Below are 26540 nucleotides of genomic sequence, written 5' to 3' on the forward strand. Positions count from 1 at the left end.
TGAGGCCGCCATGTTGGGGAGGTCGGCGCTAAGGTGGAGGCGCTGAGGCGGGTCCCGTTCCTTGTCCCGCTCCCTCCCCGTTTCCCTCCCTCATCCACAGCCCCGGGAGCCGCAGCTGGGGCACGGGGCCCCGCTGTGCCCGCAGGGGCGCCCCTCAGCGCCTGCTGCAGCCTCGCCATGTCCCGGCGTACCCCTCAGGGACCCGGAGCGTCCGAGGGCTCGGCAGGGAGGCGGGATGTGAGCTGTGCCCGCGGGGCTGTGGTGCCTCTCTTCCCATGGAGGTGAGGAAGGGAAGGAGTGGAGCCCATTCCATGGGAGAACAGCCCTTTGTGGAGCTGTTTCACCATCAGATCCCGCTGGCGGGTTGTGTGGGGACATTGTTGTCAGGGGAAGAGGTGATCGCTGCCACGCTGTCTGTCCCGCAGACCCGCATCCCGCACGGAGGAGCCGGCTCAGCATCGCGGGCCCGTGCCCTGCCCGAGGGCGGGCTCCAGGAGCTTCAAGGAAATCCCGGATCCACGGCCAGGAGCCCTGGGATGGCCCAGGTGCTCTGTGGGATAACCTGGGAGGAGCCATGGAATGTCCCAGGTGCTGGGATAACCCAGGATGAGCCGTGGGATGTGTCCCATGTGGCCTGTGCAGAGCTGGGACAGCCCGGGATGAGCTATGGGTGTCCCAGGTGCCCTCTGCAGGGCTGGAATAACCTGGGAGGAGCCGTGGGATGTCCCAGGGCTGGAATAACCCGGGATGAGCCATGGGATGTGTCCTGTGTGCCTGTGTAGGGCTGGGATAACCTGGGATGAGCTGTGGGATGTCCCAGGTGCTCTGTGCAGGGCTGGGATAACCCAGGAGGGATAACCCAGGAGGACATCCCAGGGATGGGATAATCCGGGAGGAGCCATGGGATATGTCCCATATGCTCTATGCAGGGCTGGCATAACCCAGGAGAAGCTGTGGGATGTCCCAGGGCTGGAATAACCCGGGATGAGCCATGGGATGTGTCCCAGGTGCTCTGTGCAGGGCTGGGATAACCAGGGGACACATCTGGGGTTTGTCCTCCAGCAGGTGAGCTCCCCTGGGGTGTGACACCACCATCAATGCCTCATTCCCAATGGATCCAGCCTGGTTTTTTGGGATGCTCAGGGTCAGACATGGCTGGGACGGGGATTTTTGTACAGCAGGATGGAAGGAAACGTCCCAGGGAACGCCGCTGGAATGCTGGAAAGGATGGAGCCAACCATGCCAGGCTCTGGCTGCTGGAAAACTCAGCTCCTGTTGCTTCTGGAAGAACCCCAGAGCAGGGGCAGGAACAGCCCCAGGCTGCTGCAGCTTCACGAGGGGAAACACCAAATCCCACCCAAAGGAGCTGAAATCCAAGGATTTAATGCCCAAGGAGCACTGCACAACGCCCAAACCCCCTCCAACAGTTCCACCTTGGGTAAACAGCCCCCCAAAATCCACCTGCGGGAGTGTCCGGAGGTTCCCTGCCCAAATTTTGGACTTGGCAGAGGAGAGGGAGACTCAGACTCAGGGACGGACCCACAGGGATCGGGATTTGTTTTAGCTGGAGGATTATTGGGATGTTTTTAGGAGTCCAGTCGCCATCTGCCGGCAAACTCTGGCTCTTGGGTGGGAATCTGGGGAAAAGTTCAGGATTTTAGGGCAGGTTCTCGAACTCCCTGTGTGAAAATCGTGGGGTTTTTAGGGTGCTGGAGGGGCAGTTAATTTTTGAGGGAGGAAAAGGAAACGCAAATCCCACTCCGAAAACCTTTGTGTGGCTCAGAGCTCAAAGGAGAACATTGGAGTGGTGAATATTTTGGATATAAATGAGAAAGGTTTAAGAAATTATGGGGATTTGGGGGATTTTGGATGTTTCTGAAGGCTGGAGCTCCATAAGAGCAGCTTTAGGCTTAAATGAAGAGGCACGAATTGGATGGAAGGACACACGGACACCTGGATGTCTGCAGGAGGGACCTGAGGCAGGATTGGTGGCTGAAATAGCCTAAATTTGGGGAGAGATTTATCCAATAACCCAAAATCAGGTGAAAACGCCTCAAAATTAAGAGAAAACACCCTAAGACTAAGAGAGGAGATTCAAAAATTGAAGGGAAAACAAAACTTTAGAAAAACAAACAAACAAAAAAGGCCCTGAAATTAAGAGAAAGTACACCAAAATCGAGGAAAAACACCTCAAAATTAAGGGAAAACTCAAAATTGTAAGAAAGCACACCAAAATCAAGGAAAAACACCTCAAAATTAAAGGAAATCTCAAAATTCTAAGAAAGCACACCAAAATTGAGGAAAAATGCCTTAAAATTAAGGGAAAACTCCTCAAAATTGTGGAAAGCACACCAAAATCGAGGAAAAACACCTCAAAATAAAGGGAAAACTCAAAATTGTGGGAAAACACAACACAATCAAGGAAAACCACCTCAGAATTAAGGGAAAACTCCTCAAAATTGTGGGAAAACACTCCAAAATCGAGGAAAAACACCTCAAAATTAAGGGAAAACTCAAAAATGTGGAAAGCACACCAAAATTGAGGAAAACCACCTCAAAATTAAGGGAAAACTCCTCAAAATTGTGGGAAAGCACACTAAAATTAAGGGGAAATATTTCAAAGGGAAAGCACGCCCAAATTGAGGGAAAACACTTCGAAATTTAAGGAAAACCACAGAAATTAAAGGAAATCGCCTCAAACGCCCGCCCGGAGCCCGGTCCTCCCGGCCGCCAGGGGGCGCTGTGGCGCCGCTCTCCGCCGCCGCTTCCCGCCCTTTCCGCGCGCTGCGCGTGCGTTGCCGGGCGCGGGCCGGCGGGCGGCGCGCATGCATGCGCGGGCGCGCGGGCCCGGCGGCGGACGGGAATTAAAATGGAAGATGAGGAGGTCGCGGAGAGCTGGGAGGAGGCGGCCGACAGCGGGGTGAGGGCGGCGGCGCGGGCCGGCGCGGCGGGCCCGGGGCGCTGGGGGAGCGCGGGCGGGTGGCGCGGCGCTGCTTGAGGAGGTGGCGGGACGCGTCCGGCGGCGCGGCGGCCCCGCGGCGCTGCTAGGCCTCTTAAAGAGACCGCGGCCTCGCTCGGCGCGGGGGGCTGCGCGTCGCCCTCAGCCTCGCTGCTCGCCGGTTCTTCAGTCCCGCTTCAGGCCCCTCCTCGGAGCGGCTCCCTGCCCGTCCTCCGGCCCCCCGTGTGCTCCTCGGTGTCCAAACCCCCTCGGCCCAGCGGGGCTGCGGCCGCGGGGGCTCGGCGGGGTCGCGGCCCAGCCCCGCTGGCCGGGGAGGGTGGAGCGGGAGGGGCGAGGGGGGTGAGCAGGGCCAAAATGTGCGAGGCCGGCGTGGCGGTGACCCTGGCGGGCTCTGGGGGCAGCGGGCGCGCATCCGAAGGCCTTTCCCCGTGATCGGAACGTGCTCCGTCACTCGGGCAGAACGGGGAGAGTCTCAGCCCCGCTTCGGCAGCGGCTCCGGGGCTGGATGGGCACCGTGTGTGTCACGCTCGGGTACCCGAGGGCTGCGAGTGCTGTGCCTGCAGATCAGCCCTGCCTCAGCAGCGGTGTGGGCGGGAGCGCTGCGGGTGCTCGCAGAGAGGGGAAACTCCGCCAGGCAAACTCTGCTTGCGGCGAGTTCCTCGGGGTCGGGGGGATCAGAGGGCAGCGAGACCTCCGGACAGGGCCTCGGCGAGGAGCCTGGACGCCACTGTGGGCAAGGGATTGGGTTACGCCTGGCCAGAGCCAGGGGAGCAAAATAGAGCCTGTAACTGAATGCCCGAGAGGGGCCGGTGCCAGGCTGGCAGCGCTGCCGCTCGCCCGCCCCTCGTGCCCGGCTCGGAGATAATTCCAGCGCTCCATGAAGGGACACGGCTGGAGCCTCGGGAGCCCATGACTGCGGCCTTGAGTAATGGTTTAAAATGGTCCTGATGCTCCAATCCTGCCGTGGAGTGTCCTCCCAGTTTGTCCTTCCTGCTGGTACCTCCCAGGTGCTTTTCCTTAGAAGGAGAAATCCCCGGCACTTGTCCTTCCTCACACCCATTTCCAGTCCAAACTGCCGGGAATTCGTGCTCGTAACCTCAGGGGTGCTTGTGCTGGTGAGCAGGGAAAGCAGGGAGATTCCCCGGGGAATCACACAATCGTTGGGGTAGGAAAAGCTCTCCAGGATCATCGAGTCCTCCCTGTGCTCAGTCCCCACCTTGTCCCCAGCCCAGAGCACTGAGTGCCACCTCCAGGCCTTCCTTGAACACCTCCAGGGATGGGAACCCCAAACCTCCCTGGGCAGCCCCTGCCAAGGCCTTAGCACCCTTTCCATGCAGAAATTCCTGCTGATGTCCAACCTGAGTGTGCCCTGGCCCAGCCTGAGGCCGTTCCCTCTCCTCCTGTCCCTGGGGGCACAGCCCAACCCCCCCCGGCTGTCCCCTCCTGTCAGGAGCTGTGCAGAGCCACAAGGGCCCCCTGAGCCTCCTTTGCTCCAGGCTGAGCCCCTTCCCAGCTCCCTCAGCTGCTCCTGTAGGCCTGGCAGGAGGAGCAGCTGCTGTTGCAGTTGTTGGGCTCTGGATGCCTGTGGAGCACTTGGAGGGGTGTGGGAAGCGAGCTGCCTGTGCAGGCTGGGAGAGGGGCAGGAGCTGCCCTGGGCCATCCCTGGGGGTCAGGAAGAGGATTTCACTCTGTGCCTGGCAGGAAGGAGCCCTGGAGCTGCTGGTGGTGCCCGCAGGAAGTGGGGTGCTGACAGGATGGAGCACAGGAGAGCCCAACCTCCCCTTGTCCCGTGGTTCTTGTGGTCCTGATGGATGCTGCTGCAGCTGGGGACGTTCAGGTGTCCCAAAGTCACAGCCACAGGAGGCAGCAGGTGGGCACAGAGCAGCCAGGGCAGGAGGAGGCTCTGCTGTAGCACCAGCAGCAACTGCAGCTCCTCCCGAGGGGCAGCTCTGATCCCTGCCTGTGAGCCAGGGAAGGGCTGGAGCTGGGCCAGGGGGGTTTGGGCTGGAGCTCAGGAAAGGCTCTTCCCCAGAGGGTGCTGGCACTGCCCAGGCTGCCCAGGGAATGGTCCCAGCCCTGGGGCTGCCAGAGCTCCAGGACAGGCTGGGATTGTTGGGGTGTCTGTGCAGGGCCAGGGGTTGGATTTGATCCCTGTGGGTCCCTTCCAGCTCAGGACATTCCATGGTTCTGTGATTTTCTTCCATCCAAGGCAGCACGAGGTGGATCCCAGCATACAGGAGCAGGGCTTGGCAGTCCTGGTTGGTGCTCAGGAGGAGGCTGCAGCAGAGCAGAGACACCAGGGAGCAGCTCCAGACACATCCTGTTGTGACAGTGCCAGGACACAGGGAATGGGCAGGGTTAGCTGGGATTTGGGCAGGAATTGTTCCCTGGCACAGGGTGCCCAGAGCAGCTGTGGCTGCCCCTGGATCCCTGGCACTGCCCAAGGCCAGGCTGGGCATTGGGGACAGTGGAAGGTGTCCCTGCCATGGCAGGGGTGGCACTGCAGCAGCTTTAAGGTCCCTTCCAACCCAAACCATTCCAGGATTCTGTGATGCTGATACTTCCCACTGTTGGGAGCCTGAGTTATTTAATTTTTTAGATCCTCCAGCACATTAGGGAACAGTAGAGATGTAGCAGGAGATCCATGCAGGGTTTTATGGGATATGTTATCTGTGTCCTAGCATGTAATTTTGTAATATTCCACCCACAGGGTGTTCCTTGGGATAGCAAATACATCAGATTTTTAGTTCTGAGGGTTTTTGTTTGTAGCTTTTGGTGAGGCTGAGAACTTCTGCTCAAGGCCTTAAGGAAGATTTGTCAGCAAGAGGCAACTCTGGGCCAAGCAAAGATCTCCTGGTCTCCTAATTAAAATTCACCTCATTTCTCTCTTGCAGTTCTCCCAAATCAGGAAAATCTCATTAGGTTGAAGAAAACCCCCAGAAACCCGACCCAGCTCAGTTTGGTCTCTCAGGGAGCTGTGGAACAAATCCTCTGGTGGTTGTTGGGGCGTTCAACGTGGCCTCCATTTGTCTCTTGCTCTTGTGCCATCCCAACTGCCCCAGACACGGAGCAGCTCCTTGGGAATGTGCCACCCCCGAGTGACCATGGCAGGCAGTGTCCCCTGTCCCAGGGCCACAGGGTGCAGCAGAGCTCCGTGGGGCCTCTGGGTCCTTGTCACCTCCCTGTGTCTAATTAGAGCCCTGGAATGTCTGTGGAATGGGCAGTTACAGATGGAAACCAGGCCGTGAGTAACGTCTGAGTTAGGAGTAAGGGTGGGAAGGGCTTCAAAGGCCAGTCTGGGTCAGAAAACACTAATGAGCCTTAATTCCTGGTTTGTTTTGCTGTGGTGTTGTGTGGCCCAGCTGACAAACACAAATGAGAGGTCAGTTGGTGACACTCAGGCCTGTTTACCTGGCTAAACCAATAATTAAATGTTAGGTGGGAAGCTGGGCTCCAAAACTGGAGTGTATCCATGGTCATGGGTGATCCTCAGCTTGAAATTGGTGCCTGGCAGATGGATTCATTGGTTACTCCTTTGCCAGCTAAAATTGGAATGTGTCAGAGTCTTAATCATTGATTTCAGGTCAGGATCTCTTTCAGCTTCATCCCAAGGGAGGGACAGCTCTGATCCCTGCCTGTGAGCAGGGACAGCACCCAGGGAAGGGCTGGAGCTGGGCCAGGGGGGTTTGGGCTGGAGCTCAGGAAAGGCTCTTCCCCAGAGGGTGCTGGCACTGCCCAGGCTGCCCAGGGAATGGTCCCAGCCCTGGGGCTGCCAGAGCTCCAGGTTTGGACAGGCTGGGATTGTTGGGGTGTCTGTGCAGGGCCAGGGGTTGGACTCTGATCCTTGTGGGTCCCTTCCAGCTCAGGACATTCCATGGTTCCCTGCAGGTCAAACATTACTCTGGCAATCCAAAACAGGTTAAAACCCCCATGGAATTATTCCCCTTGTGTGTCTTTTTCCCCCTGGAGTTTGCAGACAGAGCTCCCAGCTGCTCCCTACAGCCCCTCCAGTGTCCCCACTGATCCCAGCCATGTCCCCAGGAGGGGAGAATGTGCCCTGTGTCCTGTGATCGGCCACTCTGGGAGGGTGGAGCAGCCAGGGGCTGGGAATGCACTTTGGCCTGGCCTGGGGGCTGTCCCCAGCTTGTGTCACAGTGCTCAGGGAGGACAGGGCACCCGAGGTGGCAGAATGTCTGCTGTCTGTCACACGTGAGGGTGGCGTGGCTGTCACCTGCCAGGCTCTGGGTCACTGGGTCTGAAGGTGTCAGCTCTTGTCACTTGGAGGTGCTCAGTGCGGTTGAAGTCCAGCAGAGGCAGAAGGGAAATATTCTGGAGTGTGACACGGTGACCTCCCTCTGCTAATGACTGCTGTGGGCAGAGGCCACACTAACGAGGTTGGGGTGTGCAGAGCTGTGTCTGTGAGGAAAACTGGGTTTTGGGGTAAGGGCTGGGAGGGAATCCCAGAGTGGTTTGGGTTGGAGGGACCTTAAAGCTCATCCCATTCCATGTCCTGGACACCTTCCACTGTCCCAGGCTGCTCCAAGCCCCAGTGTCCAGCCTGGCTTTGGGCACTGCCAGGGATCCAGGGGCAGCCAGAGCTGCTCTGGGCACCCAGTGCCAGGGCCTGCCCTGGGAACAATTCCTAATTCCCAATATCCCACCCATCCCTGCCCTCTGGCAGTGGGAGCCATTCCCTGTGTCCTGTCCCTCCATCCCTTGTCCCCAGTCCCTCTCCAGCTCTCCTGGAGCCCCTTCAGGCCCTGCCAAGGGCTCTGAGCTCTCCCTGGAGCTTCTCCTCTCCAGGTGAGCACCCCCAGCTCTCCCAGCAGAGCTGCTCCATCCCCCTGATCCCCATGGAGCCTCCAGCAGCTCCAGCTCTTCCCTGTTCTGGGCCAGGGCTGGGGCAGCTCTGCAGGTGCTGAGGGTCTCACCTGAGGGGCAGAGGGGCAGAATTCCCCCTCCCCTGCTGCCATGAGCCCAGGATGGATTTGGACTTCCCGCGCCAAAAAGCTTTGGGGCAAACTTTCACCTAATGTTTGCTTTGGGTGCTGTAACAGATCCAAAAAGGTCTTGAAACTGGGAATGGAAATTTCTGTTTCTGTTGCTCGGTGTTGCTTGGGCAGAGGGAGGTTTTTGGTAAGAAATGGGAGGTTAGGAGGTTGGGAATGAACAGGGGGAAGTGAGGGTTGGTTTGGGGATACTGCAGCAAGGGAGATGGAGCTGCTGCCCCACTGAGTGCTTCCCTCACCCCTAAAAATCTGTGCTGGGAATGTCCTGTGGCACTGCCTGGCTTGTTCCCAAAAATGCTCCATGTCCCCAATGCCTGGTGCTGAGGAGCAGGATCTGCCATGGAGACACAAACACCTGGGGCTGAGCCTGGCAGAGCGGCTGGGAGGAGTAATTAATGCAGCAGGCTGATCCCCAGTAGCCTCAGGAATTGGAGTGTTGTAGTAATTAATAGATTAATTTCTCTTTGGAGCAGAGAAATAGGTGGATAAGGAGGAGATCAGGGGCTGCTCACATCTGCTCTTTCCTGAGGGTGTTTTAGGGAAGCAGTTCCAGGTTCAGGTCCCCATCAACAGCTCTGGTGACCTCAGATCTTAAAAATTGTTTTTATTTCCTAATGAAGGGAACATCAGCCAGGCTTTGGAGTTTGTCTCTGTCAGGAATTGCCAGAGCATGCAGTGGTGCTGTAAGGAACAGACAAGGCTGTGGTTTGGGGAGGATCCAGCTGCAGCTGAAATTCACTCATTCTGGGGTTTGACATTCCACGTTATTGGGGTGAGAAGGGATAGAGGGTTGTGCTGGGAGTAGGTACAGCAGAGAATGTGGTTAATGGTTTTCCAGAGCTTTGGAATGTTACCAGAGATCCAGGAGAGCACCAGGACCGCTGCCCTGTGCTCTCGTAGGGATCTCCCCTGGATTTCTGGAGAGGAGTTTTGGAGGAAGAAGGGGAAATACCACCTGGTGTAAGTGATTTACACAAAGTCTCTGCCTTCCTCACACCTTCAGTGGAGGTCACTCACTCACCTTGGGGTGAAAGGCAGCCAGGGGTTATCCTGTTATTCCTGCCTGGATCAGCCAGGCTGGGAGCTGCTGTGTTTGCTGTGTTTGGAGAGTCCCTGCTGGCAGGGATGGGGACGATGCTCTGTGTGTGTCCAGGGCACTGCACTTGTTCCCAAATGTGTATTCCCAAAAGGTTTCTGGCCAGCAGCATGGCTGACTTGGGCCCCTGTGCTTCCCAATATTCTGGATTTGCCTGGGAATGTGCCTCCCTTCCCTGGAGGGCTGTCCCTTCCTGAAGGATGCATTCCTGGGGTGCTGAGGGTCTCCAACTCACCAGGAGCACCCCCAAGGTGTCAGTTTAATACCTGGGTGGCTCTTTGGGATGTCAGGCCACAGGAATGTGGGATCTGAGCAGCAGCTTCGTGTCCTGGGGTCCATGTCTGCATTCCAAGGGGGGTTATGGATCCTCTTGGCTGTTTTCCTCAGGGTAGGGGTAGTAAGGGTGCCTGTGGTGGGACTGGAACTCAGTTTCCATGACGTCCTTGTCCACAAATGCAGCCTAAATGTCAGAGAACAGAATCTTCTTCAGGCTGTTTGTTTGGGTCCTGTTTGGCATCCACAAATAATAGCCCTAAAAATAGGCTGGTGAGATTCCTTACTAATCTTTGGGGAGGGGGTTTTGCACAGGGATGTGAAGCAGGCTTGGTGCTTGGTGATGCAGAGAAGTTTGTGTGGGAAGGGGGAGCTGGAACAGCCCCTCAGGTGAAGAACACCTGGGGTTTGCCCACAGTGACCTGTGCAGGTCCTCAGATGCCACATCCAGCTGTCTCTGCAGACAGCTCATGCCTGTGGTGCTTGTAGTGCCTCTGGCACTTGCCCTCAGAGTCAGCTCCTAATTTTATCTCCTTAGCCACACGGTGACAGCCAGCGTGACACAGCAGAGGAGAGGGGGTGACATCAGCAGACGGATGGATCCGTGCGGAGCAGCAGCGGGGATTTGATTTTAATTAAAAATGAGCAGTGCCAAGGTGATTCTGCTTTTAAATCAGTGCAGTGATCCCTGTCACGAGCTGTGAGGCTGCTCAGGGCTGGGGCTGTGTCTGCACGTGGTGTTCAAGCACTCCATTCCTACAATTCCAAACATCCTAGTAATGAGCACTGAGCTTCCTGGAAAATGCAGAGTCAGTGCCTGTGTTTAGAAGAAAACACAATTTCTGACACACCAAGAGGTGTGTGAGGTGGGGAGCTGCTTTTGCCCATCTATTTAAACACAAAAGGAGACTTTTCCTACCCAAAAGTTCAGTGGATGTCTGGAGGCAGCTGGAATCCCCTCAGCAGTGCCAGGAATTCTGCAGTGGTTGGGGTGGGTGGGAGGGGTTTGTGTGTGGTTGGTGTCGAGGGTTGGTTTCTGTTATTTTGCCAAAGTCCCTACGTGTGGAGGAAGCCTCGTGTTCTGCAGAGAGCACAGTGCTCCCATCAGCTGCTGAGGCTGGAATTTAGGGGATATTTTACTGCTCCTGGCTTTGCTCCCTGTGCCAGCCTGGTGTGGGCACAGGCCCAGGGCAGGACCAGACCCCGGTGCTGAGGCACCTCCAGTCCGGGGCCCTTGTGGCAAGAAGGACCTGGAGGGGCTGGAGCGTGTCCAGGGATGGGAATGGAGCTGGGAAGGGGCTGGAGCCCCAGGAGAGGCTGAGGGAGCTGGGAAGGGGCTCAGCCTGGAGCAAAGGAGGCTCAGGGGGCCCTTGTGGCTCTGCACAACTCCTGCCAGGAGGGGACAGCCAGGGGGGTCGGGCTGTGCTCCAGGGAACAGGGACAGGAGCAGAGGGAACGGCCTCAGGCTGGGCCAGGGCAGGCTCAGGGTGGAATTTTTGCATGGAAAGGGTGCTCAGGCCTTGGAACTGCCCAGGGAGGTTTGGGGTGCCCATCCCTGGAGGTGGCACTCACCAGGCTGGGGACAGGGTGGGATCAGGCACAGGGTGGGCTCAGTGATCCGAGGTCTTTTCCAGCCTCCCTGATCCTGTGTGATCCCTGGTGAGGAGCTCCCCAAGCACAGAGCTCTGGTTTATGGTCCAGGACCCTGTGTTTGCTCCCTGAGCACTGGCAGTTTGAGGGTTTGGAGACAAAGGCACCAAGAATTTTGCTGGAAGTGACCTGCTCCAGAGTGGGAAAAGCAAAACAGGCTGTGAAGGAGTTGGGATGGTTTTGAAGGATTCCTTGGAATAAGTTTTTGTGTTGAGCAGAGTAAAGAGCTTCATTTTTCTGTGGCAGGGGAGGCTGCAGGTTGTGGTTGGAGTGTGTGGGGCTGTCTGGCAGCGCTGGGGCTCGGTGACAATGCCATGAATCACCTGTTCTCAGGTGCTGAGGTGGAGGTCACACCCTGCAATTGCAGCATCTCCCAGTCAGACCATGGCTGCAGCCCTGGGGCTCAGCTCAGAGCCCCCAGCAGTGCAGGAACAACACCAGAGCCAGCAGCAGTGCAGGAACAGCCCCAGGGGCACAGAGGTGCAGGAACAGCCCCAGAGCTCAGCTCAGAGCCCCCAGCACTGCAGGAACAACCCCAGAGCTCAGCTCAGAGCCCCCAGCACTGCAGGAACAGTCCCAGGGCTCGCCCCAGAGCCCTCAGCAGTGCAGGAACAGCCCCAGAGCCCTCAGCAGTGCAGGAACAGCCCGAGAGCCCTCAGCAGTGCAGGAACAACCCCAGAGCTCAGCTCAGAGCCCCCAGCACTGCAGGAACAACCCCAGAGCTCAGCTCAGAGCCCCCAGCACTGCAGGAACAACCCCAGAGCTCAGCTCAGAGCCCCCAGCACTGCAGGAACAGCCCCGGGGCTCACCCCAGAGCCTCCAGCAGTGCAGGAACAGCCCCAGAGCCCTCAGCAGTGCAGAAACAGCCCCAGAGCTCACCTCAGAGCCCCCAGCACTGCAGGAACAGCACCAGAGCTCACCCCAGAGCCCCCAGCACTGCAGGAACAGCACCAGAGCTCACCCCAGAGCCCCCAGCACTGCAGGAACAGCCCCAGAGCTCAGCTCAGAGCTCCCAGCACTGCAGGAATGTGACTTTGGCCAGGCCACCTCTCCTCTGCTGGGAAGGAGGCAGCAGAACAGAGCCTTCCCCAGGGCTGCCATGTGGCTTGTGTCACCTCTGTCCCACAGTCCCAGCTGAGGGCTCAGCAGCCCTGTTTCTACTTGGAGTGAAATGATTTGAGAAGCTCCTGAGTGTGTTTCCCCCCTTTCCACCCTGTTTACCTGTTGTCTCTCTCCCCCATGTGCTGAAGTATTTAATGCGGATATTCCAGGAGGGCCTGGAGCTGAAAATGTGGTTTCAAGACCACGATGTCACCTGGGCTGGCTCAGTGAGGAGCCAACCCCTGCCCCTCATTTGGCTTTCCCTGTTTGCCACCAGCTGCTCCACATCATCTCCATCCTCAGCAGGATATCCACTGCCCTCAGAGAGCAGGAGGCTGCTCTCACACATTCCCTCCCTCCTGAGAACACTGGAATGGGATTTTTGTTCCCCCCAGTCCCCTTGAAGAGGGAGGAAGCTGCCTGCAGGTGTTTGCCCTCCCCAGGAGGCTCTGCCTTGTGAAGCTCTGCCTGGTTTTGTTACCTCCCAGGACAGGGTTGGGTAGGAAACTCAACCTCCCACCCACCTTTTATCTTCCTCAAATGATTTATTCTCTTCTAGGTGGAGGCTGCCGTGGCCTGTATGACCAACAGCCAACACTGTGGTTTGGCATCTTGTAGTGACTTGTGCTCCTTTTCCCTGCTCACAGGGGCAGGGAATTTCTGTCCAAACCCGTTCCCTTCCCGAGCTGTGCCCGCTGTGGTTCCTGCAGGTCGCAGGGGGAAGCAGCCAGGCCTCAGAGCAGAGCAGCTGCCTCCTGCCACAAGTTTGGAATTTCCTTCTGTAGTGCCAGTTATCAGCTGGCTAAACTAGGACACTCTCAGGTAGTGTTTTGCCTCCTTCCTTTGTGATTAAATCAAGCACAAAAAGCTGTTTCGGAACCTCTTTTAACGGAGCTGTCGTGAGGATCTAAAAATACCGGCGGGGTTGGGGCAGGTCACCTGCAGGGGGGTTGAAACCTGGCTTTGTCCTCCTCCTTAGCAGAGTTTTCTCTGTAATTGCTCTGGTTGCAACACCTGGCCAGCTCGGCAGAGGTGGCTGCCAGCCTCGGGCAGAGCTGACAGCTCAGACCCGGCTCTGGCAGTGATGAACGCGTCTCCCTGCCCATGGGTGACTCGCTGGCTGACTGCAGCGTGTGGAAAGGCAGGGAGCAGCCCAGGGAGGCTCCCTGGTGCGTGTGGGGCAGGGCAGGGCCTTCTCCTGGCAGGAATGTGGCCCTGCTGGCCAGCCCTGCCCCTGGCTCGGGGCTCTGGGCTCAGCTTCCCTGGATCGCCCTGTGTCGCAGACATCTTTTCATGAAAATCCTTTCCTCAGGATTTTTTCCTCCTGAGAAGCTGAGAGACGTGAGGAATAAAATGTAAACAATGATTATCTGCTGCTGTGGAATGCAGCAGGTGCATCTGTGATTGGTCTCATGTGGATGTTTGTAATTAATGGCCAATCACAGCCCAGCTGGCTCAGACTCTCTGTCCGAGCCACAAGCTTCTGATATAATTCCTTTCTATTCTATTCTTGTGTAGCCTTCTGAGATGAAACCTTTTCTTCTATTCTTTTAGTATAGTTTTAGTGTAATATATATAATAAAATAATAAATCAGCCTTCTGAAACATGGAGTCAGATCCTCGTCTCTTCCCTCATCCTAAGACCCCTGTGAACACAATCACAGCCCTGGCTGTGGCCACTGCTGCTCCATGCCCAGCAGGTCTGGCCTGATCCCTGCCTGGATCCAGGAGTACCTTGCTGTGGAATTGCTGTGGAATTACTGGGGAATCTGTGGGGTTTTGCCCTCACAGGTGGTTTTTTGCCAGCTGAGGTGGTTAAAATGAGCGATGAGCGCTCCGCTCCGGATCCACGGCCTGCTGTGGGAGTGCTGCTGCTTACAGCAAAATATTCCTGCTGGTTTTGCTTTTCTCGTGGGTTATCCATGGTGGCTTTGCTTTTCTCTGCCTCTTGATTCCCAGATCATCCTCAGATGGAACCACACACTCCCCCCTTTACAGATCGGTATTTGGAGCACTGAAATTAAATGTGTGTCCAGACAGGCTCAAACTCTGACCTCCAAACTGAGATTGGTCTTCATTTTATTAAAAGCTTTGTGGTTTTACTTTTCTCTCCTTCTTTTCTAGGAAATAGACAGACGGTTGGAAAAGAAGCTGAAGATCACACAGAAGGAAAGGTAAAATCCTGATTTTCCTGAGGTGCTGTTGGACAGCTGAGGGCCTGGGGAGTGGGAGCAGTGGGGAAACAGCTTCAAACTGAGCAGGGTTGGGGTTGAGAATCAGGGAATCCCTGTCTCCGTGCCACTAGGTGGCCCGGCCGCGGGAGGGCAGCAGAAAGCTGAGAGTGCTCCGATTTCAGAGCCGGCTCCTCCAGACTGGATGAAGCTCCAGTTTGGGGGAAGCCAAGTGAGAAAGAGGGGAAGAAATGGGTGAGTCAGGTAATCCCAGCTCCTGGCTCTGGACTGACTTGCTGTGTCTTGCATCAGGGAGATTTTCTTTTCCTGCTTCCTTTGGGCCTGGCAGGGCTGTGTTATTGTCTCCTACCAGAAACTTTTTAAATCGCTGCTGACAAATCCTTTGTTGTTGGGTTTTTTCCCCCTTTGATTATGAGAGAGTCATGGGATTTATCCTCTGGGAGTTCCATGCAGAAAAGGGACTGTAAAACATTCAGATGGTGAGCTGGGGCTGATGCTGGCTCTGAGGAGTGGAATGGCAGGGTTGGAGTGACAGGCTGGGTGTCCTGGTGAGAGGGACCCTAGAAATCCTTGCAGGGAATGAAACCAAGGTGCTTATACCAATATCTTCAACTAGAAATGGTAAAGTGTCGCAGACATCTTTTATGAAAAATCCTTTCCTTAGGATTTTTTCGTCCTGAGAAGCTGAGAGGCCTCAGGAACAAAATGTAAACAATGGTTATCTGCTGCTGTGGAATGCAACAGGTGGATCTGTGATTGGCCCATGTTGGTTTCTAATTAATGGCCAATCACAGCCCAGCTGGCTCGGACAGAGAGTCTGAGCCACAAACCTTTGTTATCATTCTTTCTTTTTCTATTCTTAGCTAGCCTTCTGAGGAAATCCTTTCTTCTATTCTTTTAGTACAGTTTTAATGTAATATATATCATAAAATAATAAATCAAGCTTTCTGAAACATGGAGTCAGATCCTCGTCTCTTCCCTCAACCTGAGACCTGTGAACACGGTCACAGTAAAGTTCTGCTGAAGGAATGGGAACAGTCTCTGTTCCTGTTCCTTCAGCAGGGTTTAATGGTGTCACACACAGCAGCGACTGATTTTCCATCTCTTTTTGAGCTAATCCACTGCTCCTCTTTAGAGTTACAACTATAACGAGGTCTTTAATTATTCCAGCCTGCTCTTAATCACAGGAAGGCCATCTGAGCACGAGGAATTCACACGCCAGGCTGTCACTGTGGTTTTTTAAGATTTTTTAAGCTTTTTAATGTTGACATGTTTGTAGTGAACTTTCTCACACACTTATTGTAAATAACTCCTTGTTTTGCATTCTTTTATACAAGAAGAGAAAGTTGATGGACTGTTAGTCTGTCCAGTGTCATTGGAGAGGTGGCACTGTCACCCTCCAATCCACTGTCACTCTTAGAAAACTATAAATGTTAGACTCAGAAAATAAACTTCCCTTTTCCTTCACCTTAAGAACAGCGGTGTGCACTTGTGTTCTTTTGTGTCCTGTAGCGACACCGGGCAGCAAACCCCCGTGGCAAACAAGCACCAACTCCATGTTTTTCTTCCCAACAGCAGAAAGTCCAAATCTCCTCCCAAAGTGCCGATCGTGATCCAGGACGACAGCCTTCCCGCGGGGCCGCCGCCGCAGATCCGCATCCTGAAGCGGCCCACGAGCAACGGCGTGCTCAGCAGCAGCCACCCCGCCAGCCGCCCCGCCTTCCCCGTCAAATCGCTGGCACAGCGCGAGGCCGAGTACGCCGAGGCCAGGAAACGCATCCTGGGCAGCGCCAGCCCCGAGGAGGAGCAGGAGAAGCCCATCCTGGACAGGTGGGAGCAGCCCCGTGGGCCTGGGGAGTTCCTGCCTGGCATTAATGGGGGGTGCAGCCAGGCTGGCACAGAGGGAGGAGGGCTCTGATAGAGCCTCAGCTATGTGGGAGTGAGAGAAGTGCCTGGTAAGACCATAAACCATGGAATTATTGAGGTTGGAAGAGCCCTCCGGGATCACAGAGTCCAGCCATTGACTGGCACTGCTGTGTTCCGCATTAAATGCGTCCCCAGGTGCCGCATCCGTGTGCCTTCAGAACACGTCCAGGGATCCAGGGGCAGCCATAGCTTCTCTGGGAGACCTGTGCCAGGGAGGAATTCTTCCCAATATCCAATCCATCCCTGCTCTCTGGCAGTTGAAATCCATTCCCCCAGGCTCTCATCCAGAGTCCTTCCATCTTTCCTGATGGCCGCTTCAGGCACTGGAAGGCCACAATTAGGTCACCCCAGAGGTTCTCTGTTCTAGGCTGAACAATCCCAATTCCCCCAGCCTTTCCTCCCAGCAGAGCTGCTCCATCCCTCTGATCACCTTGGCAGGCTCCTTTGGACTTGTTCCACGTCCTTCCTGTGCTGGGAACCCCAGAGCACCTGACAGCATTCCCATGGTGCAGGGGTTTCCCCAAAGCACTCTGAATTCCACACCTCATTCAGAATTCCACACCTCGTTCGGGTGTCCCTGCTCCCAGTGTCCCTGCCGGCCCCAGCAGTGCCCCACAGGCTCAGCTGTCCCCCAATGTCCCTGCAGGCCCCAGCAGTGCCCTGCAGGCTCAGTTGTGTCCCTGCAGGCTCTGCTCTGTTCCCTCTGTCCCTTCAGGCCCCAGCAATGTCCCCACAGGCTCAGCTGTCCCCCTCTGTCCCCGAGGCCCCAGCAGTGTCCCCACAGGCTCAGTTCTGTCCCCGTAGGCTGTGTTCTGTCCTGCAGGCTCAGCTGTCCCCCTCTGTCCCCACAGGCCCCAGCAGTGTCCCCACAGGCTCAGCTGTCCCCCTCTGTCCCCGCAGGCTCAGTTGTGTCCCCACAGGCTCAGTTGTGTCCCCACAGGCTCAGTTCTGTCCCCGCAGGCTCTGTTCTGTCCTGCAGGCTCAGCTGTCCCCCTCTGTCCCCACAGGCTCAGTAGTGTCCCCACAGGCTCAGCTGTCCCCCTCTGTCCCCAGAGGCTCAGTTGTGTCCCCACAGGCTCAGCTGTCCCCCTCTGTCCCCGCAGGCCGCCGCGGATCTCGCAGCCCGAGGACGGCCGGCAGCCCAACAATGTGATCCGGCAGCCGCTGGGCCCCGATGGCTCGCAGGGCTTCAAGCAGCGCAGATAGAGGCGGAGGCGCCGTTCTGCCGGCACGGACACACGGACCCGGGCCAGGGGACCTCCCGGGGTGATTTGCACTGTGACCCTTTTGCTCTGCCCACTGTGACCTTCAGCCCCACGCACTGTGACCTCCCCTCTCCACCCACTGTGAGCGGCCGTGGCGGCAGGGCTGTCCCCCCGTGCGGCCGGGGGACACGAGGGGCCGTGCCGGACTCGGCCGGGCGCAGGGAGTCGTGCGTGTCCCACTCGGGTCGGAGCGAGCGCCAGCAATAACGTTTGTTGTACTCCAAACCTGGCATTTAAGGAAAAAAAAAAAAAAAAAAAAAATGGGGAAGCCTCCCCAGCCGTGCATGTTGTCCTCATCACTTCCAGAACGAGTTCTGTTTCCAAGGATTTTAGGTTCTTTTATTTGGTTTTCTGTTTGTTTTCTCTATCTTGGATCGGCAGAGTGCTTGGGAAGGGTTTGAGCCGTTTGTTTGAATCCAGAGAGGTAGCTGAGTGTTCCGAAGGGAATTCCAATGGATTTCCATGAATGTGATGGCTTGGGGATGACCAGCTCATGTTTCTCCTTCTCCATTTCCACTGCCATGGAAGCAAACTCCTGGATACCCCCAGGTACCTTGGAGTCAGACCCAGTTCACATCCTGCTCCTGTTAAAGCTTGGCTCCGATTCCCCGCTGGCTTTGAGGAGAAGCTTAAAACACATCCTTTTTGGGTTCTTTTGTGTTTGGGGAGAAGGGAATGCAGAGTGACCCCGTGCAAATGCCTGCTGTCCGGCCACGGAGGGCCAGGCAGTGAAGAATTAGGGAGATGTGAGGAGGAGGAGGAGGAGGAGAGGCTCCGGCGCCGCTGCGGCTGTGACGTCGGGCAGTGGGATATCCTGAGGGGCCGGCCCGGCGGCGCAGGGACGGTACGAGCTCTCCTGGAATGGCAGACCTGGGAACCAGACCAGCCTTGGGGAAAGCCTGGATGATCCCCCCATCTCCCTGGAGGCAGCGAGGCTTTAGGGAAGGGATCGTCCTGCTCCGGCTCCCGGGAAGAGGATGGGGAGGCTGCTGCTCCCCAGGAACGGAGATGTTCCCCCCCCTGGATGAAGCTGAGGATCACTCAATATCAAGGGATTGGATGAACACTAAATGCTCTTCCTGGAGGGCCAGGACCTGGATACCTGGGTGGTTCCTGACGGATTCTTGCATCCGGGTGCTGCCTTCAGTAGGTTCGAGGGGGAACGAGCCAATCTTGACGTGCACGAAAAGCCCTGTGTGAAAATGAGGCTGAAATCCCACAGAAACGGGAAAATAGAAACTACCTGTGTATCCAACCCCCGGAACCTCCTCACAGCTGGTTCCGGGTGGGGCGGGATTCCCTCGGGATTCCCCCTGGGATCCCGGGGACTTTTGGGGGATCTCACTCATCCCCTCAGCCTGGGGGCCGAGATGAGCTCCGGGAGGGAGCGGGAGGGAGAAGGCCGTCAGCAATAACTGTAGTCACTGCGCCTTTCCTTAATTATTCCTAAAAATAGCATCGAATAGCCAAAAACCTCCCAAATCCGCTGGATTTCTGGTGCCGCATCGCTGCCTCCTCTGTGGCCGGCACCGCGATCCCACCTCCGGCACCGAAATCCCCTTTTCCAGCACTGAAATCTCCTTCTCCGGCTGCTCCTGCTGCGTCCCGGCGCCAGGACACGGTGCCCAGGACACGTCCCGCCCGCGGGCAGGGCTCGGCGGCGTTCCTGTGGGAAGCGCCTTCATCCCGAGGAGGGGGAGGATGGACGCGGTACCCGCGTGTTTCTGCCCCCCAAAAATACGAAAAACAAAAAAAAAAAAAACGTGCACCGGAAAGAAAACGTTTTATAAATTGTATTTTAAATAAATGTCTTTAAACTTTTCACGGCTTTATGGCTCCCTCCTTTTGTCCCCTTGGCTCCCTCCTTTTGTCCCCGTGTCTGCCAGGGGTGGCTTTGTGGTGGCAGGTGTGTAAAAATCCACCAGGAAGGTAAAATCTGGGAGCTTTTGCCCATAATTTCACCCAAACCCAGGCGATTTTACCCCAGTTTTTAGGGTGGTTGAGAGGAGTGGTCCGAGGAGGGTGGGAAGGGAAGATGTGGATCCCAAGTGTGGACGTGAGCGTTGCCTCTCCCTGGAGGAGAAAAGCAAATCAGTTAATTGAACTCATTTAAACGAATGTGATTATTTTGTTGCTCCGTGCTGGGCTCCCCTCTGGGTGTTGTGCTCCATAATGTCCAGAGAAGGTGGTGGAGCCTCCTGGGGTGTGGAATTCGGGAGCCCTGGCAGCTCCCATAGCCCCCGGCTCCCTTGGAATTCTGATGATTTTTATGTATTTATGATAGAAATAATGCAAACATATAATATTAACATATAATATTAACATATAATATTAACATGTAATATAGAAATACTAATAAATATATAGAAGAAACATAATAATTATATATATTATACAACCCGGTATCTAATACATATATTTTACATATATTATAGAAGATATAATACTATAATATATATATAACGCTATAATAGAAATAGATAGAAATAGTAGATTCCACTATCTGATTTATAAAATTACCTGATTTATGAAAGCAGTGAAACCTGTGAGTTTCATAGCTCGGAGCCCAGAGCCGGTTCCAGTTCCCGCAGCGAACTGGGACCAGTTCCCGCAGCGCCCTGCACCGGGTCCTCCCGCTCGCTAGGGGGCGCCGCGGGTGCGGAAGCGCCTCTCTCCGCCGGGCCCCGCCCTCTCCTGGGCGACCGCGGAGGCACCACCGAGGCACCACCGCGGTACCGTCGAGGCGGCGGGGCGGAGCGGCGGCGGGGCCGCGATGGCGGCCGAGGCGGAGGAGGAGTACGAGTCGGTGCTGTGCGTGAAGCCGGCGGTGCTCGTGTACCGGGTGCCGCCGCGGGCCTCCAACCGCGGCTACAGGTGGGGCCCGCGCCTGCCCGCGGGGTGTCAGCGCCTCCTGGCGTGGGGGGGCTCGCCCCTTCCCTGCGGCGTTTGTGGGGTCCCCTCCTCGTGAGGTGTGCGGGGTTTGTGGCTCCCAGAGGTGTTCGGGGTGTCTCCCTCCCCGTGGGGCAGCAAGAACTGCCCCTCATGGGGTATTTCAGCCCTTCGGTGAGAAAGCTCTGCCCCCGTGGGTTCCCTCAGGAGGTGTCTGTGCCCCCATCCCCTCCCCGTGGGCTGTCTCCGTCCCCCCGTGTGTTTTGGGGCTCCCACCCCGTCAGTGATCCCCAGCCCAAGCCCGTCCTGCCACAGCCGCCTGTCCCTAGAGCAACTTCGGCTCTGGAAACTCCGCGGAAAGGGAACCGAAACCTCCCGCGCAGCTCTTGCCTGCTCCCCGCCCAAACGCCGCAGCTGTTTTGGGGTGAAACGAGCCATTTTGTTCAAACGCCACTGTCCCCACCCTGACCCTGTCAGCAGGCAGGCAGAGGAGCTCCGTGGGTGCCCCGGGGCGGCACAGGGGCTGTGGGCGATACAGGGGCTGTGGGCAGCACGGGGGCTGTGGGCGGCACAGGGGCGGCACAGGGGCTGTGGGAGATACAGGGGCTGTGTGCGATACAGGGGCTGTGGGCAGCACGGGGGCTGTGGGCAGCACAGGGGCTGTGGGCTACAGGGCACGGGGGCGCAAGAGGTGTGGGAGATACAGGGGCGGCACGGGGGCTGTGTGCGTACAGGGCTGTGGGCGGCATGGGTGGGCAGCACAGGGGCTGTGTGCGATACAGGGGCTGTGGGCAGCACAGGGGCTGTGGGCAGCACGGGGGCTGTGGGCGGCACAGGGGCAGCACGGGGGCTGTGGGAGATACAGGGGCTGTGGGCAGCACAGAGGCTGTGGGCTCAGGGCACGGGGGCTGTGGGCAGCACAGGGGCGGCACAGGGGCTGTGGGCTCAGGGCACGGGGGCTGTGGGCAGCACAGGGGCTGTGGGCGGCACAGGGGCTGGGGGCAGCACAGAGGCTGTGGGCTCAGGGCACGGGGGCTGTGGGCAGCACAGGGGCTGTGGGCAGCACAGGGGCGCACAGGGGCTGTGGGCTCAGGGCACGGGGGCTGTGGGCAGCACAGGGGCAGCATAGGGGCTGTGGGCTCAGAGCAGGGGTGCTATGGGGAGGCTGTGGGCAGCACAGGGGCTGTGGGCGGCACAGGGGCTGTGGGCGGCACAGGGGCTGTGGGCTCAGGGCACGGGGGCTGTGGGCAGCACAGGGGCTGTGGGCAGCACGGGGCTCAGGCTCCCCTCCTGCTCCCCAGGGCCGCGGAGTGGCAGCTGGACCAGCCGGCCTGGAGCGGCCGCCTGCGGATCACGGCCAAGGGCAGCACGGCCTTCATCAAGCTGGAGGACAAGAGCTCGGGTGAGGGGGATCGCGGGGCTCCGGGCGAGCAGCGCTGCGGGCCGGGCCCGGCGTTACCCGGCCCCTTGCTGTGTTCCAGGAGAGCTCTTTGCCCAGGCTCCTGTGGAGCAGTTCCCCGGCATCGCTGTGGAGGGCGTGACGGACTCCAGCCGATACTTTGTCATCCGGATTGAAGATGGGAACGGTGCGTCCTGCACACCGCGGACCCCGCAGAGCCATTGCTGCTCCTGTTCGGGAAGGATTCCTGCTTCCCGTGGCGGAATGTTCCCTGCACGGGGGCAGAGGGAGGAGCTACCTCCCTCCCACGGCTCTGACCTTGGCCAGGAACAAAAACACTTGGGTTTGAATGCTCAGCGTTGGCAGGAGGATGCAGGAACACCCCCCTGCTGCCTGTTAATTAACAAGATGTTTGTACTGTCCAGCCAAGGAGGTCAAACACCTGGAGATGCCTTTGGAGAAGGGAAGGCTCTGGGGTGACCTAATTGTCGCCTTCCAGTCCCTAAAGCGGCTCCCGGAGGTCTGGAGAGGGAGTGGGGATAAGGGCTGGAGGGACAGGACACAGGGAATGGCATCCCTGGAAGGGATGGAAGGGGCTTTGAGCTACCTGGGATAGTGGAAGGTGTCCCTGGCCATGGAATGGGATTGGATGGGATTAAAGTCCTTCCAACCCAAACCATTCTTGGATTCTGTGATCCCCAGTCCCGTAGCTCAGTCTCCAATGTCCCAGCTCCCTCTGGAGGCATTGCCAGGCACCGGGCTGTGCAGGATGGAGTATTCCATCCCATCTCCATTTCCATCTCCATTTCCATCCCCATTTCCATCCCCATTTCCATCCCCATTCCCATCCCCATTCCATCCCCATTTCCATCCCCATTCCATCCCCATTTCCATCCCGTCCCATCCCCATTCCATCCCCCATCCCCATTTCCATCCCCATTCCCATCCCCATTTCCATCCCCATTTCCATCCCCATTCCCATCCCCATTTCCATCCCCATTCCCATCCCCATTCCCATCCCCATCCCATCCCATCCCATTCCCATCCCATCCCCATCCCCATTCCCATCCCATCCCCATCCCATTCCCATCCCATCCCCATTCCCAGCCCAGCCCATCCCATCCCATTCTCATTCCCATCCCAATCTCCTCCTCCATGCCCAGGCCGCCGGGCGTTCATTGGGGTCGGCTTTGTGGACCGAGGGGATGCCTTTGACTTCAACGTGGCTCTCCAGGACCACTTCAAGTGAGTTTTGCCTTTCCCTGTGTCCTCTCAGCTCTGTTTTTGGCAGGTCTCCTCCAGGAGAGGTGGAGAAATGGGAACTGGGCTGGGCAGCTGTTGTGGGAAGAGGAGGGAACTGTGAGTTCTTCCTCTCTCCAGGATTTCCCAGCCTGGATCAGCAGCGTCCCAAACTGGGCTTCCCAAGCCCAAAACTGGGCATCCAAATTCCCAGTCCAGATTCTCTAATTTACTTCTTCTGCTTCCTGTATCAGCTGTAAGGGGCTGCCCTGAGGGGCTGCTCCAGCTGCTGGGGATGGTGGGGTTTTGGAATTTCGGGGTTTGGGGAGGGATGGATGGATGGTGCCAACTGGGGGATCCGTGGGGCTCCAGCAGCCGCTGCTGGGAATCATCCCCTGGGTGCTCCCTCAGGTGAGGTCCCAGCTCACACCTTTGCAGAGCTGCTGCCACAGAAGGATGGTCCTGAGCAGGATTTATTTGTCTGGGGGAGCCTGGGGCAGGCTGTGTCTCCTTTTCCATGGATTTAATTCCCACAGGTGGGTGAGGCAGCAGAGTGAGCTGGCCCGGCAGGCCCAGGACCTGGAGCAGGGACCCAAACTGGATCTGGGCTTCAAGGAGGGACAAACCATCAAACTCAACATCGCTGTGAGGGCCTTTCCCAGCTGATTCCAGCTTTTCCTTTGGGTGCCACGAGGAAGCAGCAGCTCCTCCCCAAAATCCCCGGGCATGGGCTTAGGGCAGAGCCCGTGGGGATAACGCTGCCTGCAGGGGTTTGCAGGGGTTGTGGTGCAATCAGTTCCTGCTGCCAAAACCAGGCCTGGGGCATCTGGGGTAAAATCCACCCCTGCTGGGAACCCTTTGGATGTACCAGCACTGGAACATCACAGCAGTGCAGGGTTTTATTCCCAAATTAAAACAATTTGGCTTCCAGCGTTTTCACGCTTTGGCTCTGGATTTAAATGCAATCCCACCCAAACTTCCTGCTCTCCTTTCAGAACATGAAGAAAAAAGAAGGAGGGACGGGGAGCACCAGGCCACGTCCTGCAGGGCCTGGGGGCCTGAGCTTGCTCCCACCACCCCCTGGAGGAAAATCCAGCTCTGGGGAGCGCCCAGCCCCACTCTCCATGCCTGCCCAGCTCCCAGGAACCCCCATCACAGGTCTGTGCTCACCCAGAGCTCCTGAGGGGCTGCTTCATCCATCAAAGGGAGGAGTCTGGGAATGAGAGTGGGAAATCACTCCTGCTGTTCTGTTTCCTCTCCCGACTTTTTGACAGACTCCCTGTTGTCCTGGCCTCAGCCCACTGCTGCTCCTGCTGCTGATGTCTGGGGAGACTTTGCCAAAGCTTCAGGGTGAGCAGGAGAGGGATTTGGGGGGGATGTGGGTGCCCCAAAACCGCCTGGTTTTGCTGGAAAACCCCGCTGGGGTGGGGGCACTGCTCCATCCAGTCCCAGCTCTGGGGTTCAGAAGTGGCTCTGCCTCCGTGCTGCCAATTCCCTGAGTTTGGGTCTGCTGCTCCAGGAGAGTTTTGGGGTGCTCCTGGATGACCCATTTGCAGCCCAGTTTCCTCCCTGGATGCCTTTACCATCTCTAAACACCCTTTCCCCCCCTGTTTTTCCCTCTCTCTAGGTCAGCTTCCAGCCAGGCTCAGGGGAACACTGGCTGGGTTCAGTTCTGATCCCACCTTGACCCACCTTTCCCCACGTGGGTGCTGGGATCCTCAGGATTTTGTGGGACCAAAGAATCAGCCTCAGGACACCTCACTCCTGCCCTTAAACCCCCCCCAGCACTGGAATGCTGGAATAAGTGCTGGGAAGAAAGAGCCGCGTGCCTTAAAACACTCCACACCCAGGATCATGGGAGACCTTGGAGGCTTCTCCTGTGGGAAAAACCATCAGGTCCCTCCATCTCCTTCATAAGGAAGGAGAGCTCAGAGTCTCCTCAGAAATTCCTCTGCCTTCGGCTCCTGCTTTTGGGCTGGATCAATCCTTCCCTGGGCGAGGAGCATCCTCCTGGAGCCATCCTACCTCCCAGATCCACTCAAACCTTTCCCTGCCAGGATGCCAAGCACCACCTGGATTTTTTTCTGAGCACTTAACTGGGATGTGGGGAGCCTGATCCCGTCGTTTCCATGCTGAAATTCCTCATTTCTTACTCTGGGAAGTTTGTTTTTCTCCTCCTCTATTTTGAAGACACGATTTTTTACTCATTTCCATGGACATTTTATTAAGAACAGAATAGAGTCAAGCTCTCGGACAGAGCTGGGGTTGAGATCCCTCTTGAAAGGGCCGGAGTTTATGTCTGGGGGCCTGTGGCCCGGAGTGGCCGGCTGACTCCTGAAAATCTGCGATACGCAGGATGCCTCCCAGACCCAGGCTGGTTTCGTAGTGCCACTGGAGTCCTACAATCTGCCATCAGGAACCGGGGCTGGTGACTTTTGTTGCCCAGGGAATGGGCCGGTGTTGAGGAATATTACCAGAGATCATCTTGACCAGTTCCCGGTAGCTGAAGAGTTTTGAAAATTATGAACTCAGCTAATGAGCTATATATCCTTGAGCAGAGATGCAGGGATTAGAAACATCATGAGAAGGAGAAAATCTAACTTTTAAGGAATGTAAACACAAAGGTGGAGCTGACATGTACAAGGTAACCAATAACTTGCTTAGGTTACAGAATATGTATTAGCTTATTATCTTACTGTATAAAAGTCTGATAATATAATCAATAAATCGAAGCTTGCTGTTCTTTCATATTGAAGGCTCCGAGTTTTCCTTCACCGATGTAACAGGTCGGAGTTTATGTTTGGGGGCCTGTGGCCAGGAATGGCCGGCTGGCTCCTGAAAATCCGCGATACGCAGGATGCCTCCCAGACCCAAGCTGGCACCAGTGCCAACTCGGGCTGGTTTCATAATTCCAATGGAGTCCTACAATCTGCCATCAGGAACCGGGGCTGGTGACTTTTGTTTCAGAGGGAAAGGGCCAGTGATTATGTTCGGGGCGATTGGCCTGGAGTGGCCAGCTGCGTCCTGAAAATCCGCGATACGCAGGATGCCTCCCAGACCCAAGCTGGCACCAGTGCCAACTCGGGCTGGTTTGCTAGTGCCAACGGAGTCCTACAATCAGCTATCAGGAGCCATGGCTGGTGAGTTTTATTTCAGAGAGAAAGGGCCGTTCTTTATGATTCGGGGCCATAAGCCCGGAGTTGCCGTCTGGCTCCTGAAAATCCGCGATACGCAGGATGCCTCCCAGACCCAAGCTGGCACCAGCAGCAACTCGAGCTGGTTTGATAGTGCCAACGGAGTCCTACAATCTGCCATCAGGAATCAGGGCGGGTGAGTTTTGTTTCCCAGGGAAAGGGCCAGTTTTTATATCGGGGGCCTGCAGCGCTGGAGTGGCCGGCTGGCTCCTGAAAATCCGCGATACGCAGGATGCCTCCCAGACCCAAGCTGGCACCAGTGCCAACTCGGGCTGGTTTGATAGTGCCAACGGAGTCCTACAATCTGCCATCAGGAACCGGGGCTGGTGACCCTTGTTTCCCAGGGAA

At 56.8% G+C, this 26540-nt stretch overlaps 2 protein-coding genes across 2 annotated transcripts; both read left to right on the plus strand.

Moving 5' to 3' along the window:
* Positions 1 to 311: 311 nt before the first annotated feature.
* Positions 312 to 17710, plus strand: SZRD1 (SUZ RNA binding domain containing 1). The gene is made up of 5 exons (XM_030964028.1): positions 312 to 588; positions 2667 to 2920; positions 14213 to 14262; positions 15856 to 16110; positions 17310 to 17710. The coding sequence occupies exons 1-5, from the start codon at positions 312 to 314 to the stop codon at positions 17410 to 17412; spliced, it is 939 nt and encodes a 312-aa protein (XP_030819888.1). The 3' UTR covers positions 17413 to 17710.
* A 2439-nt stretch (positions 17711 to 20149) lies between these two features.
* NECAP2 (NECAP endocytosis associated 2) lies at positions 20150 to 25730 on the plus strand. Its single transcript, XM_030963690.1, has 8 exons — positions 20150 to 20345; positions 21662 to 21762; positions 21842 to 21946; positions 22923 to 23004; positions 23535 to 23643; positions 23994 to 24156; positions 24273 to 24348; positions 24626 to 25730. Exons 1-8 carry the CDS (start codon positions 20245 to 20247, stop codon positions 24672 to 24674), a joined length of 786 nt encoding a protein of 261 aa, XP_030819550.1. The 5' UTR covers positions 20150 to 20244; the 3' UTR covers positions 24675 to 25730.
* Positions 25731 to 26540: the final 810 nt, after the last annotated feature.

The sequence above is a fragment of the Camarhynchus parvulus genome, chromosome 21 (genome assembly GCF_901933205.1).
Source record: "Camarhynchus parvulus chromosome 21, STF_HiC, whole genome shotgun sequence".
In the NCBI taxonomy this organism is placed as follows: domain Eukaryota; kingdom Metazoa; phylum Chordata; class Aves; order Passeriformes; family Thraupidae; genus Camarhynchus; species Camarhynchus parvulus.